At 44.1% G+C, this 14,301-nt stretch overlaps 1 protein-coding gene and 1 pseudogene across 1 annotated transcript in view; one reads left to right on the top strand and one right to left on the bottom strand.

Moving 5' to 3' along the window:
* Positions 1-1,502: 1,502 nt before the first annotated feature.
* Positions 1,503-3,297, bottom strand: LOC131808413 (eukaryotic translation initiation factor 4B-like; annotated as a pseudogene).
* A 9,338-nt stretch (positions 3,298-12,635) lies between these two features.
* EIF2AK3 (eukaryotic translation initiation factor 2 alpha kinase 3) overlaps positions 12,636-14,301 on the top strand; it is a 65,451-nt gene continuing 63,785 nt past the window's right edge. Inside the window, exon 1 of the mRNA XM_059188332.1 lies at positions 12,636-13,156. Within this exon, the coding sequence (XP_059044315.1) occupies positions 12,846-13,156 (311 nt within the window). The 5' untranslated portion in view covers positions 12,636-12,845. The remainder of the gene's footprint in view (positions 13,157-14,301) is intronic.

Raw genomic sequence — 14,301 nt, 5'->3', positions numbered from 1 at the left:
TTAGGGGAGGTAGAAATATGAAAGCTTTTGTTCACCGGTCTCCATGCAAAACCCCAGAGATCCAGTTATGAAAGGCACAGCATCTGCCCTGAGGAAATCACTGTCTAAAGGGGACCTAGGTGATTAAACAGGTGATTAAAATACCTTATAGTAAATGCTGCGCTAGAGGTGAGTATAGGCTCCATGGAAACTAAAGGAACCAAAACTACCATGGGAAGGTGAAGGAGGAGTCAAGGAAGGATTCTTGTAGGAGACCTTAAGTTCTAACTTATCTTTAACTTAAAAAATACACAGGTAGGGACCTCTGGGTGGCCCAGTTGGTTAAGTGTCCGATTCTTGATTTCGACTCAGGTCATGATCTCAGGGTTATGAGATCAAGCCCCAAGTTGGGCCCTGTGCTGGGAGTGGAGTCTATGTGAGATTCTCCCTCTCTCTCCCTTTCCCTCTGCCCCCCACCCAACCTCTCTCTCTCTAGAAAAACAAAAAACAAAAACAAACATACAACAACAGCAACAAAAACCCATAGGTAACATAGATTCACTATAGCAAATTAGAGTGAAGTAAGAAAGAACATTGAAGATGAACATAAACACCTTTTTGAAAACTCTCTGACTTGTGCCAAGTTGGAGGGAGTTAAGAGACCAAATGTATGACCACTCGTTGCACATGGTGCTATCCATGCTTGGTGACAAGTACCTGAAAATGCTGACAGAGTGCTATCTGAAATCAATGCTCTGTGAGAGGTAGGTCCCTGGAGATGCAAGAGAGGGTAAACATGGAACCCAGAGAGCTTCCGTCCATTCTCTGATTGCTGGAACAAAAGTTATCCAACCACTCTTTTCATTAAAACATTGAAGGGTCCTTCCATTTGGGGTATTCCTTGCGCTCTATTTTATTTTTTCATTGCATGGATCCCATAAGCACCAAATGTGTGTCCCCAACTACTGAGGGCTGCAAAATGCAAAAGGGGATACATATAGTTGGAGTTCCTCCAACTCCATAGGGATACCAATTTTCCTGGGAACATATAAAATGAACACTGTATGCTTCTGAGGACAAGATTATTTTCTGAGTATGCAGTCTCAGTGCTTATGGGGCTGGCGACAGCCTAAGAATTTAAATTACGTGGGGTGCCTGGGTGGCTCAGTGGGTTAAAGCCTCTGCCTTCGGCTCAGGTCGTGATCCCAGGGTCCTGGGATCGAGCTCTGCTTAGTTTGACACCCAGACTCCCTGGTCTTTTATGACTGTAAATGGTGGCAAACATATCCCAGTGTGCACAGGACTTCCTGTTTTAAAACAAAAGTTCCAGAAAATCTCCCAGTCTCAGAACTATTAAATCATCCTAATAGATTGATAGCCTTTATTTCTTTTTTTCTCCCCAGGAAATGGTAAGTTTTATTTTATCTTTTCTAGACAGAAGTTTGATTTGCTCTTGAATGTTCCAGGGTGGTGAGAGACTAGGAGGAAGCACAGGATGTAGAGACCTATTCCATGTAACCTTCTCACTCATTTCTATCTCCACTATCAACTGAGAGAGCGGCATGCCTGCTTGCAGACCTGGACTTGGAACTGACCTTGGAGGCCATATTTTCTTCAGATTCTTCGTCTCAGGTTCAGATTGGAGGACTTGACCTCTTTTGCCATATTTCCTATGTGACTCTTTCCAGTGGTCCTTCTTCCCTCATATCCTGAACCACAGCTGGAGTTCCCACTTTGACCTTTTGTATATTCATCCCACATACTTAATTTTCATTTTTCCATGCTGGTCCTTTCTCAGATGGTTGAGCAGGAACTACCTCACCCTTGCAGGGGGTTGCAGCTCTGTGTCTGAGCTCTGAGATCCAACGGATGACTATAACTTCACTGTACCCAAGTATTCTACTTTGGTGGAGGGGCTGGCATTACCTTTAGAGGCTGTTCGGGTTTGGGAGGTTTAAAAGTTGGAGAGTGACAGTCTTCTTCTTAATTGAGTGTTTGCTTTTTAGAGACATCTCACACTGTCTCCTTGGTGCACTTCTGCCAGCTGGGGCTGAGGTCCCAGCCTCTGATGATTCACTTCCTGTCCTCAACCATTCCCTTACTTGAGTTTCTTTACCTTGCCAGCTTGGAATCTCTCCCGAGGCTGACATTCTAGCTTTGCTTCATCCAGCTGACACCCCCCTGTCCCTTCTGTAGCTACTCTTCTACTTCTCCTTCTCTAGCACCTGTGTCAAATAGCTTTGCCTCTCCATAGACAGGCTACTTGAATGGGTTGTGAGGTGCTAGCAGAAGAACCATCCTCCTTGGAAGTACTCCAAGGCTTTAGACTCAGTTTGTTGGGGGCACCTTTATCATCATGCCTATAATCATCTTGAGAATATCATCTCTAGAGTTCCATGACCAATCATTTCTTCTGTCATATCTGTTTTCATCTGTTTTACTCTATAGACATTATCCTTACGGTACCTGCTACCAAATGCTCTCTGTCACTGCATATCCTGGAATCATAGCCTCTGTGGTAGTCTCCACTGCTTCAGTCATCACAGTGATCCCAGCTCCCATACCAATCCATATTCTGGTGTGGGCCATCATGGTACCACATCTCAGTGCCCATCAGGATATTGGCCAGAATCACAATCTTGAACATGTCTCCAAAGCTATCATTGCCTCTTCTAGGAAGGCAGTCATCAAAGCTGTCTGTAGCAGGATGGGCCCTCCAGTGTGTATCTGTTTTGTCAGAATCCTGATTTCTATCTCCACCAGAAGAATGATCATTCCTGCTTTCAGCCTCTGTCTGAGGAGCAAGATCCACTCAGATTCTCCTGTTACCTAGAGACTCTTCATTTGAGGCTCAGGGCACTTAGCAAGGAAATCCAACTCAGGTCCTCAAACTTAGCATAACCCAAATCTTTCAGCCTCTCTGGGTTGCTGGGTTCACATGGCAAATGTATTGCACTGATATATAACCTTCCAAAGAATTCCTTAACAGAGTCTTCTGTCACAGCACAAGGAACATTTCCTAGAAAAGCAGTGAGGGTGGATATTTGGGAAGATAGGTGTGCTTGACAATGGGTTCCTGAGCAGCCCATGGAACAGTGGGCAGGATAGAATGGTCAATTGGAAGAATCCTACACCCATGGTCATTGGTACTGTGCCAAGTGGCTGAAATATCTCCGTCCAGGTTATATGTTTCATCAACCCAGTCTACTGGTTTAGAGACCTAGGTTCTTCCTCCACCAGTTCCGCATTCTCAACCAGAAAGTCTGTTAGGTAGACAGTCTTCCCATTCTTATTCTTGTTTTTCACTGGGGCTGCCATGTTGGGAGAGAGAGAGTGCACTTTGATCCATGTATGATTATAAAATGTCCCCCTGTATTTCTAGAAATCTTTCTTACCTTAAAGTTGACTTTACCACAGACTGGGAGAAAATAGTTGCAAAAGACATATCTGATAAAGGACTGTTATCCAAAATATACAAAGAAGTCTTAAAACTCAACAATTAAAATAAAGAACAACTTAATAAAAAAAAAAAAAAAACAGGCAAAAGACCTGAACAAACACCCATTTGCTATATATAGAAAGCAAACAAGCAAAGAAAAACATGCTCAAATTATGTGTCCTTAGGCAAATTATGTCCTAATGCAAATTAAAATGAGATACCATTACACATCTATTACAGCAGCTAAAGTCCAAAGCACTGACAATACCAAAGTCTGGTAAGGATGTGGAACAGCAGAAACTCTGGGTCATTGCTGGTGGGAATGCAAAATGATACAGCCTCTTAGGAAGACAGTTTGCTGGTTTCTTGCAAAACTAAATAAACTCTTACCTTTTCCCCAATGGAGTTCAAAACCTGTGTCTACTCAAGAACTTGCACATGGGTATTAATAGCAGCTGTATTCATGATTGCCAAAACCAGGAAGCAACCAAGATGTCCTGCAGTGGTTGAATGGCTAAACAAACTGGGGTCCATCCAGACATTTGGAATATTAGCCAGTGCTAAAAAAGAAATGAACTATTTACAACTACAAAATTACATGGAAGAAGCCATGCACTTAGGATATTAATTATTTTATAGCCTGTGTCTGATATCATCAATATCTCAGTTTCCTGTGGATCTGATCTATTTCTGTGTTTTTCTTCTGAATATCTGTCACTTGGTTCTATTTACTGACATAACTTGTAGATTTTTGTTCAAATGCTAAACACTGTGTATGACTAATTGTAGCAGCTCTATATAATGTTTTCTTTCTCCAGAGATAATTACACTTTCTTCTGGCAGAAGAGTAGGGGCAGATCACCCTCATCCAATTAGGGAATACAGTATTTGAAGGCTGGTTTTTTTAAGGCAAATTTATTTCTACTTTGTCCTAGTGTGTCTAGAGACTCATCTGGAAATGTTTTTCAGAGCTCCAACTCCCTGCTGGGTCTTGACTTCTATTTTTTGACTGTCCAGCCCAATGAGATTGTTTCATTTATCAGCCTGTTATCTGCTTTTTTCTGCTTAGACTCCTGATCTCTTCCCTGCATGGTGCACGGCTAAGGAATCAGCAAATTCCTTGGTGGGGAAAGGAGTTGGAACATCAGCTCACTTTTCAATATTTCTCTTTTCTCCGGGATGGGAACATTTCCAATCCTGGCTCTCTTGCTAGCCTTGAACTCCACATTTTGTTCTGGTAGCCCAGAGACTCCTCAAAGCTCCCTGAGAAGCACCTCTCTGCTTGGGTTTTAGGCCCTGCACTTTTTGCTTATAATTCAGCAAATGTCTCAGGCAGGGAATGATAGAGAATGTTATCCCGATCTCATTACATTTTCTTTCTTTCCTATTCTTAGCCCTTTGGATCCTAAATGCCTTGGTTGCTTTCCGATACCTTCAAAGTTGTTTTTTTTTTTTTTTTTAATCGAATTTACCATCATTCTCAGTGAGATATTTGGTCTAAAAGCAGCTCTTACATCAGAGCTGGAAGCAGTTACTCAAATATTGTCAGCTAAGATACAGTTTTCAGTCTGGTTGCCTCATAAAATTATGTGTAGTGTGAGGATCTGACTCTCCCACCACTTTTCTTTATTTGAGCCATGTAGAACACTTGTTCTCAGAGGAATCATGGCTTTTGTTTTTTGATAGGAATGAATCTTTCATATATAAAATGCAGCTTATTTTTTTTTCTGTTGCTTATGAGAATTAAAATTCATGCTAATTCAATAAACACAGATGCAAACTTGGGCCTGAAATGTCAAAGAGGTTTAGCCAGATGAGGCAATAATTATATTTAATTTTTATTTAAAAAATTATCATCCAGGGGCACGTGGGTGACACGGTCGGTTAAACATCCAGCTCTTGGTTTCAGCTCAGGTTATGATCTCCCGGTCTTGAGATTGCCTGTCTCCATCTGTCCTTCCCCACACCCCAAAATAAATAAAATAAATCTTTAAAAAAAATTATCACTCAAATAGAAACACAAAATTTAAAATATTTTATTCTGTACTTGCTGACCATTAAGAATATATTGGTGGGCCCATGAGAGAAATAATTTTAGCTATGACTAGTGATATAAAGAGATACTTGCATTTGTCTTTACTTATTGTTACCCGGTTGTTTAGATATTTTTAAAGATTTCTTTATTTGAGAGAGAGAGAGAGAGAGAGAATAAGCAGGGGGAGCAGGAGAGGAAGAAGACACCCCACTTAGCAAGGAGCCCAATGTGGGGCTAGGTCCCAGGATCCCGGGATCATGACCTGAGCCGAAGGCAGATATTTAACGACTGAGCCACTCGGGCGTCCCTATATATATATATTTTCCATGTAATGTTATATAAATATTCTCTATAGAAAAAAGAGGCATAACATCATAGGAAAATGAAACCAAGTGACCAAAGAGAGTCCCTGGTATAAGGGACCAAAGAAAGCCCCTGGGGCAATTAATAGAAGAGCGTCTGGGACAAATGACCGCAGAAGACACTGAGATTCGGGAAGAAGCAGATTGTCCCAGAGAACACAGCAAGTTACTTGGCATTCCAAAATTAGTGCTGATTAATGTCTCTATTTTGTCTTAAATTGAAAGAATTACATACAACTGGGAGACTAAAACTACCTTCTTCCTTTCCTTCAGATAGAAAATAAAGGCAATGAAGCCCTTGAGTAAGAATGTTCCAGTGCAACGGTCTTCATGCATTTAAGGAAATGCTGGCTGCTTTCCTGTTCTTGCAGACCCACCGGGATTTGATCATGAAAAGGTAAGACTGAAGAAAAGGCACTGATATTACTCAGCATAATGTAAAATCTTAATATCATCATGAAATAGGATTCTTTGCAATTTATGGAACAGTTAGGAAAAAATCCATTTTCTACTTAAGAGTTTAGCCTCTGAAAATCTCTGAGATTCAGCTTCTTTTGAAGGAAAGCCACATATAACTGGACATGTACACACACACGTAGCACATGTGTGGGTATATATGTAGGGATTTGTTCCTACATTTATGCATACACGCCTGTAGATCCCACTTTTAGAGAGATCTCCAGGGGCACCAGAAAGGATCATCTATATCCATCCAAGACTAGACCCAACTGTGTAAATTCCGAAGTTGATAATCATCAGTTACCATCCTGGTGAAGCCTTAAGGCACTTCTGTAGACTCAGTCACCCAGAAAAGGGAACAAGTAACGCATCATAGGTGTGGTCGACTGAAGTCTGGTCTTCTCTCTCCTGTGGTAGTAATACCCATGCCCACTATAGCCGTGGTCTCTTACTGTGATGGCTCTGCTTCCTGCCCTTCCACTTTGGACGTGGTTGTGTGGCATACTTTGGCCACAGGGATATTATCAGACATATGAAAGCAGGGGTTTGAAATATGTATGTGTGATGCTCTTCTTTATTGCTAAGTAGTGTTCCATCACAAGGCTGTCCATCCATTTGCTTCTCCATTCACTAGTTGACATCAGTGTTTCCAGTCTGGGCAATTACGGGGAAAGCTGTTATACACATTCTCATATAGGTCTTTGTGGGAACATATGCTTTCCTTTCTCTTGGGTAAAAACCTAGGAATGGGGCTGTGAGGTCATATGGTAAGTGTATGTCTAATTGTGTAAAAAGCAGCCAAAGTGTTTCCAAAACAATTTTATCATTTTACATCCAGGCCAGCAATGTATGAGAGTTCCAACTGCTCTATGTCCTCACCAGCCCTTGCTCCTTTCTTCTCCAAGAGCTGTTCTAAAAGCCATGGAGTGATCCCATTGTATATACTGCTTTGAAGTGAATTATTCATGCTAGGCTCAGGCACAGATATAATTGATTACTCTCATAGCACTTGGGCTAGATTGAAATTTTGCTCTCTGAAATCCTATACCCATGACCTTTGTCATGTGATTTTGCACTTTCTCTCACTAGTGGCAAGACATATTTTCCTGCTTCGTTGATATTGGGCCTGGTCATATGCTCACCTTGGAATCTGAGCCCATGGAATCTGAGCAGAAGTGGCAATACTGCAGTTCGGACTCCAGTTTTCAGAGGCCCTATAAACTTCCAATCATCTTTCTTGTGTTTCTGCCATTGCCATATGAAAGATGTGTTCTGTGGGTGCCTGGGTAGCTCAGGTGGTTAAGTGTCCAGTTCTTGGTTTTGGCCCAGGTCATCTCAGGGTCATGGGATTGAGCCCCCAGTCAGGCTCTGCTCTGAGTGTAGAGCCTGCTTGAGACTCTCTCTCCCTCTTTTCCTGGCCCCTCCTCTGCTTGCTCTCTAAATAATAATGAAATAAAATCTTAAAAAAAAATTCTTTCTCTCTCCCTTTGCCCGCCGCCCATGCTCTCTCTCTCTCTCTTAAAAAAAAAGACGTGTTCTGGCTAGACCGACCCCCACCCCCCAGGTGAAGGGTATGAGTTCCATATAAGTATAAATGTTACACAAGCACATCAAAGGAAGGTCAAAATCATTAGTCATCACGGAAATACAAACCAAAACCACAGTGAAATACCTCCACATACTTACTAGAAAAGCAAAAATTAAAAGACTAACAATATTAAATTTGCGTTGAGGATATGAAACAACTTGAACTTTCAGACACCACTGGCAGAGGTATGAAATGAAATCACTTTAGAACACAGTTTGCCTTATTGGAGAGTTACATCTCTTTTTTAGGTATGATTGCAATTCAAAGCTTTTACAAAGGAAAGAATTTATATGGGTAGGCACCCAACAGTTTGGCACACAGTGAAACATACCACTGTATGACAACTGACTATTGTCTTAATAATGCTGTGTAAGAAAGCATCCCCAGGGCGCTTGGGTGGTTCAGTGGGTTAAGCCTCTGCCTTCGGCTCAGGTCATGTCTCATGGTCCTGGGATCGAGCCCTGGGCTCTCTGCTTAGCAGGGAGCCTGCTCCTCGCCCCACCCCCAGGCCCACCTGCCTCTCTGCCTACTTGTGAACTCTCTCTCTCTGTCAAATAAGTAAATAAAATCTTTTTTAAAAAAGAAAGAAAGAAAGAAAGAAAGAAAGAAACCATCCCCAAATGCAAGGCTTAAAATAACAGAAATTTATACTCTCACACTCTTCATGTGGGGATTGATTGATCTAGGCAGAGCACAAATACTGCTTGACGGATTCAGATAAAGTTAACATACATCAACCAAATGAGCCAATAATTCCACTTTACTCAAAAGAAATAAAAACCTATACCTACATAGAGACTTGAATATGCAGGTTCATAGAAGCTTTACCCTCGACAGTCCCAAATTGGAAATATCCCAATGTATACCAACCGGCAATGGAATACAATTCAGCAATAAAAATGAAGAAAGTGTTGATACATATAAGAACATGAATGATTTTTAAAACATTATATGAAGTGAAAGAAACCAGATACAGTGTCTAACTGTACAATTACATTAAAAATTCTAGAAAATCTATTATGACAAAAGACAGATCAGTGACTACCCAGGGCCTGGAGTGGAAGAAGGACCTGTGAGGAGATACAAGGAAGCTCTCAAGCATGGTGGGAATGTTCCGTTACCTTGCCTGATATGTATCTCTGCTGAAACTTATTCAGGCAGGTACTTTCTACAAGTACATGTATTAAACTGCAATAGTGTGGATTACAAATTCTTTCCCTCATCCTCACCAGCAGAGCCCTAGTTTTGTTCAGAGTGGCAGTATGCCTCCTTTTTAGCTCCAGATGACTATTTGACATGGTCTTGGCCTGTGAAAGTTAAGCAGAAGTCCCTTACTGGGGCTTTGAGGAAAACTCTTGACAGAGAGCAAATTCAGACAGCACCAGGTATAGACTTTCTCTGCTAATAGACTGTCTTGTGATTTGAAATCACTGACCTCTTTTGCTTACTTCCGGACCATGCTCAGTTTTAGAATCTCAATTCTAACCATGGCAACACTGGCTCAGATACCTAAGCACCAATTTCTTTTCCCGGCTCAGGCTCATTGATCAGCTATCTTACCTGGTTCCAACTACTCCTAAATTTCCCTGAGGAACTCACACTCATAGTCCATGGCTCCCATGCAGCCACCATGACTCTCCATGTTGTCCCCAAACTGGCAGGTTCTCTCTTCCCCCCTTCAAGTTATTTTTCCTAGTCAGCTGACCATGACTCATGATTATGACTCTTCTTTTTCCAAAATGGAAATATTCGCATGTTTTTTTCAGAGTATAAACCTTGATTGTCCTTACTGGCATTTTCCACCACCGAACTCTTCTGCCTGTGCCTTTTCCTCATGGCATTTATTTTGTTTTCAAAATATAAATATATATATGGGCGCCTGGGTGGTTCAGTGGTTAAGCCGCTGCCTTCGGCTCAGGTCATGATCTCAGGGTCCTGGGATCGAGTCCCGCATCGGGCTCTCTGCTCGGCAGGGAGCCTGCTTCCCTCTCTCTCTCTCTCTCTCTCTCTGCCTGCCTCTCTGTCTACTTGTGATTTCTCTGTCAAATAAATAAATAAAAAAAAAATCTAAAAAAAAAAAAATAAATATATATGTAATTATTAAAACAGTGTCAGTCTCCTTAACTAGAGAAAATGTTAAGCTCCAGAAAGGCAGGGACCATGCCTCTTTTGTTAACATCCTTATTCATATGGTACTTGCTAAGTGGTAATGAATAAATAAATGAACACAACTTTGACATCGATTGCAGGTGACAAGCAGACTCCTAACTCATTAGCTCAGATTACTGTTCATGCCATGATCATTTTTTAAAAAAAGTTAAAAAAACATGAAGACTACGTTCACTAACATATATACACTAGCTAATTTCAAATGGATCATTACAAATAGTCAATAATCGTTTTTCAGCTCCTGTTAATTTTTTTGACACCTTTCTTATATTATCCATTAAATATCACTTTGGCAGGAAATCTTGTTTTCTGTTTTATTGAGTAAATCATGATCAGCTAGTTTGAACTCTCTCACCTATATTTTCTTTCAAAGTAAGTTGTTCTTGGGACGCCTGGGTGGCTCAGTTGGCTGGGCATTTGCCTTCGGGTCCTGGAGTCCCCCATCTGGCTCGTCGCTCAGCGGGGAGCCTGCTTCTCCCTCTGCTTGCCTCTCCCTCTGCCTGTTGCTCCCCTCTACTTGTGCTCTTTCTCTCCCTGACAAATAAGTAAATAAAATCTTTAAAAAAAAAAAAAAGGTAAGCTATTCTGTAGGGGTACTTCTTCAACTTTCAACATGAAAGACATGCCTCTGTTTCCCCTGATACTCTGGAATCTTGCTTCCTTAATCATCTCCTTCGATCTACAGCAACTGCAATCTTCCCTTCCATTTGTCTCTTTCCCCTCTGTCCTGTTGAATGAACTAAGAAGTGACATGTAGGACATGTTTCAGTTTTAAAAAGGGTAGTCAGGGGGCACCTGGGTGGCTCAGTGGGTTAAAGCCTTTGTCTTCGGCTCAGGTCATGATCTCAGGGTCCTGGGATCAAGCCCCACATCCCGCTCTCTGCTCAGCAGAGAGCTTCCCCTTCTCTCTCTGCCTGCCTCTCTACCTACTTGTGATCTCTGTCAAATAAGTAAAATCTTAAAAAAAAAAAAAAAAAAAAAAAGGTAGTCAGGAGAGGCTTCACTGGGAATGTAACAGAACCTTGACAGAAGTGAAGATATCTGGTTGTTAGAGGCGGAACTGAGTACCCTCCCCCATTTCCAAATTCCTATGAAGTCCTTAACCGCGCCCCCCCCACCCAGTACCTCTGGATGTAACTGTATTTGTAGATAACCTTTAAGGTAATTCAGTTAAAATGATGCCTAAGGAAGGTTATGACCTGGCCCATGGGGCAGGAAAACCAGGGAAATATATTTTCCCAGGGAAGACTGAGTTACTGGGGTAAATATAGCTGAAAAGATGACAACAGAATTGTCTTTTCAGCAATGGTGGCCTCAGTGAGAGCAGTTTTGGTGGAATTGTGAACTTGAAAGCCCGACTGTAGTGTGCTCGAGAGGGAGAGACGAGGGATCGACGACAGTGACACTAGAACACCGGAGAGTTTTGCTGTTCTGACGAGAAGGGAGATGTGGTAGGATGTGCAGGAGGAAGTGGGGCTTTTGTTTGTTTTGCTTTCGGAGGAGGAGATCAGAGCCTGTTTGTACGTCAGTGACTTCTAAAAAAAAAATCTCCAGTTTTGATGAGGCAATGCTCTCCCAGCTAGCTTCCTCATCTTTGGTGTTATTCTTCTGAACGCATTGCCGAAGGACGCATTTTGCTGTTTCATTCATCTCAAAAATTTTCAGGGTCTCTAACTGCTGTATGAAGAGTCCCAATGCCTTAGTTGAACATTCAAATTTTCTGCAGTTTGGCCTTTTGCAGTTTGATCTCGCCTTCGTCAGAGCCCTATGGTGAGGCGCAAAGCATGCCAGACCAGGGTCGGAAGGCTTGGATCAAGTCGGGGAGCCAGGAGCACGAGGCGTGTGACTTCGGACAAGGGAGGGCAAGGCACTGGGCCCGGGCTCCTTCCCCTTGGTAACGAGGAAGGGGGCGTGTCAGGTACAGGCATCCTCCGTGGGTCCCCGACATCTCCAGCAGGCTGCAATTTCAGCCCCAGCGTGGCCACACGCACGATACTCTCCTGGGCCCGCCCTGTCTCTTCCACTTCTGGGGACCATACCTCCCGGACCGTCACTTATGTTTCCTGCTTCGCTTTTGCCTTTCCAAACAGAGCTGGCTTTAGAAGAACCACAGTGGCAGCTCCTTTAAGGTCGGCCGCCTCCCGGCCACCAGGGACTCGCCTCCTACTCCCGCTTTCATCTGGGATCATCCACTTCCACAGTCAGATTCGGCCACGTATTAAGTGCCGCTTCCAACCAATCAAGAAGAAGTTACCTCAGACCTTTGGAGGGGCATCCACTTCTACCAATGATCTTCGAGTCTTCTCTAGCGCCTCATTTTTTAGGGGCGAGGCCAACCGCAGCGATGACCAGTCTGCTCCAGGGAAATGTAATTCGGGCAGCGGAGCCTACCAATCAGGAGAGGGGATTTAGGGGAGGGGCGATTCTCATTGGTAAGCGCGTCCGGAAGAGGGCCGAGCCTCGGGAGACGGCAATACGATTTGATTGGCAGGCGTGATGTTGACATCCGGGGAAAGCCCACCTTCTCCAAGAGGACTAGCCTAGGAATCCAGAGTGACGGTGGCCGCGGCCAATCACGGGGGAGACGCGCGGAAAGTTTGTTCAATGGGAGATGACTGAGGGAGGCTGTCACTCAGGTGGCGGTGGCGGAGGCCGGGCTAAGACGTGGCCGGTGGAGCTCCGCTCAGCTGTCCAGGCCGTCGGGGCGGCGGCAGGGTGCCCAGCGCGTCCTCGTCCTGGTCAGGCGTTTTCAGCAGCGAGAGGGGCAGGCGCGGGCGGCTGCACCTCCATGCTCGCACGCGGGGCGGGACGCTGATGGAGCGCGCCACCCGCCCGGGGACGCTCGCGCGGGCGCTGTTGCTGCTGCTGCTGCTGCTGCTGGGACTGGCTGCGGGCGCCGTGGCCGCGGGGCGCGCCTCCGACCTACCCGCGCCGAAGGCAGAGACGGCGTTCGGCCTGGGGGCAGCGGCCGCTCCCACTTCTGCAGCGCGGGTGCCGGCGGCCGGGGCCGTGACTACGGCCGAAGTGACGGTGGAGGACGCGGAAGCTGTGCCGGCGGCCGCGGTGGAGCAGGAGCCGCGGGACCCCGAACCCGACGACGAGGCCGAGCTACGACCGCGCGGCAGGTGAGCCACTTGTTTACGGCACGTGTGCCGCGGAGGACCTGGGGTTCGGGGTCCTCCCCCTCTGCTGTGGTCTCTCTCAGAGGATGGACAGCTGGTGACCCGGGAGCTGGTGACCCCGGGCCAGCGATGGGCCTTTTCTCCGGTCCTTGCTCGCAGGCAAAAGCAGCATATTCAAATGTGTCCGGAGGGTGGATGCTCAGAGAATGGAGCGCAAAGGTGGGAAAGAAACGTCACTTTCCCTCTTTTTTGGTTTTCGAACTTTATTCGTGTTGCAAGGACTCCCTCCCGTTTTCCTTCTTCCATGAGTCATTCGTATCTCTGCTGGGTTGACATCAGTTTGGGAAAGGGACTTTACTGTGACATTTCTACATTTCCATTTCAACCTTTCAACCCTGTAGTGGCCCCTGGACCGGGGGTGAGGTCAGTATTTCTCGAACGGAGATCTGCAGAACATCTCCATCAGAATCGCCTTGGGGTGCTGGTTAACTGTACAGTGTTTTAGGCCCCACCCCAGTGGTACTGAATTAGACTTTCTTGGGGCAAGAACCTGAAATCTGCAAGTTTAACAAGCACCCCAGGCAGTTCTTGAACGCACTGAAGTTTAAGAGCTGCTGGTAGGTCCTGAATTTTGGCAGTTCTTTGATATTTAGAGGGCTTAAGGTACCTAGACATTTAAAATAGGGTTGTCTTGGTTAGTTTGCTTAGCCTCCTTAAAATGTTACTGCAAGGTACGTGTTTTTAAACACTTTTCAAAATCTGGACACAAATGTAAGGTATTTTTAATGCTAAAGTATTTTGCAGGCAGTTAATCTCAGCACAACTGGAGAGAAAGTGATGTCCCATCTAACAAATGGGGGGATAGAAGGAGCATTCGGTAAATTAAACCAGAGTGGGCTAGAATCTGGATTAGAATGTATTGTAAGTTTATAATGTAGCAATTGCTAGATCCCAACAAGTTAGATTTGATTTTCAGTTAAATATCAGAACCTTGATCTATATACCTGGTGACTACTAAAATTGGACAAGTACCAAAATTTTCTAGGCACTGTATGAATGCTTATGTATAGATTTTTTTTTTCCTTTAAGTAGCACATATTTGACAATATTTTCATAGATTTTGCTAAGGGAATAACATTCCTGGAAGA

The sequence above is a fragment of the Mustela lutreola genome, chromosome 9, assembly GCF_030435805.1.
Source record: "Mustela lutreola isolate mMusLut2 chromosome 9, mMusLut2.pri, whole genome shotgun sequence".
NCBI classification, from domain to species: domain Eukaryota; kingdom Metazoa; phylum Chordata; class Mammalia; order Carnivora; family Mustelidae; genus Mustela; species Mustela lutreola.
Note: the sequence above shows the minus strand (reverse complement) of the source record. Positions and strands in the feature narration are given on the sequence as shown.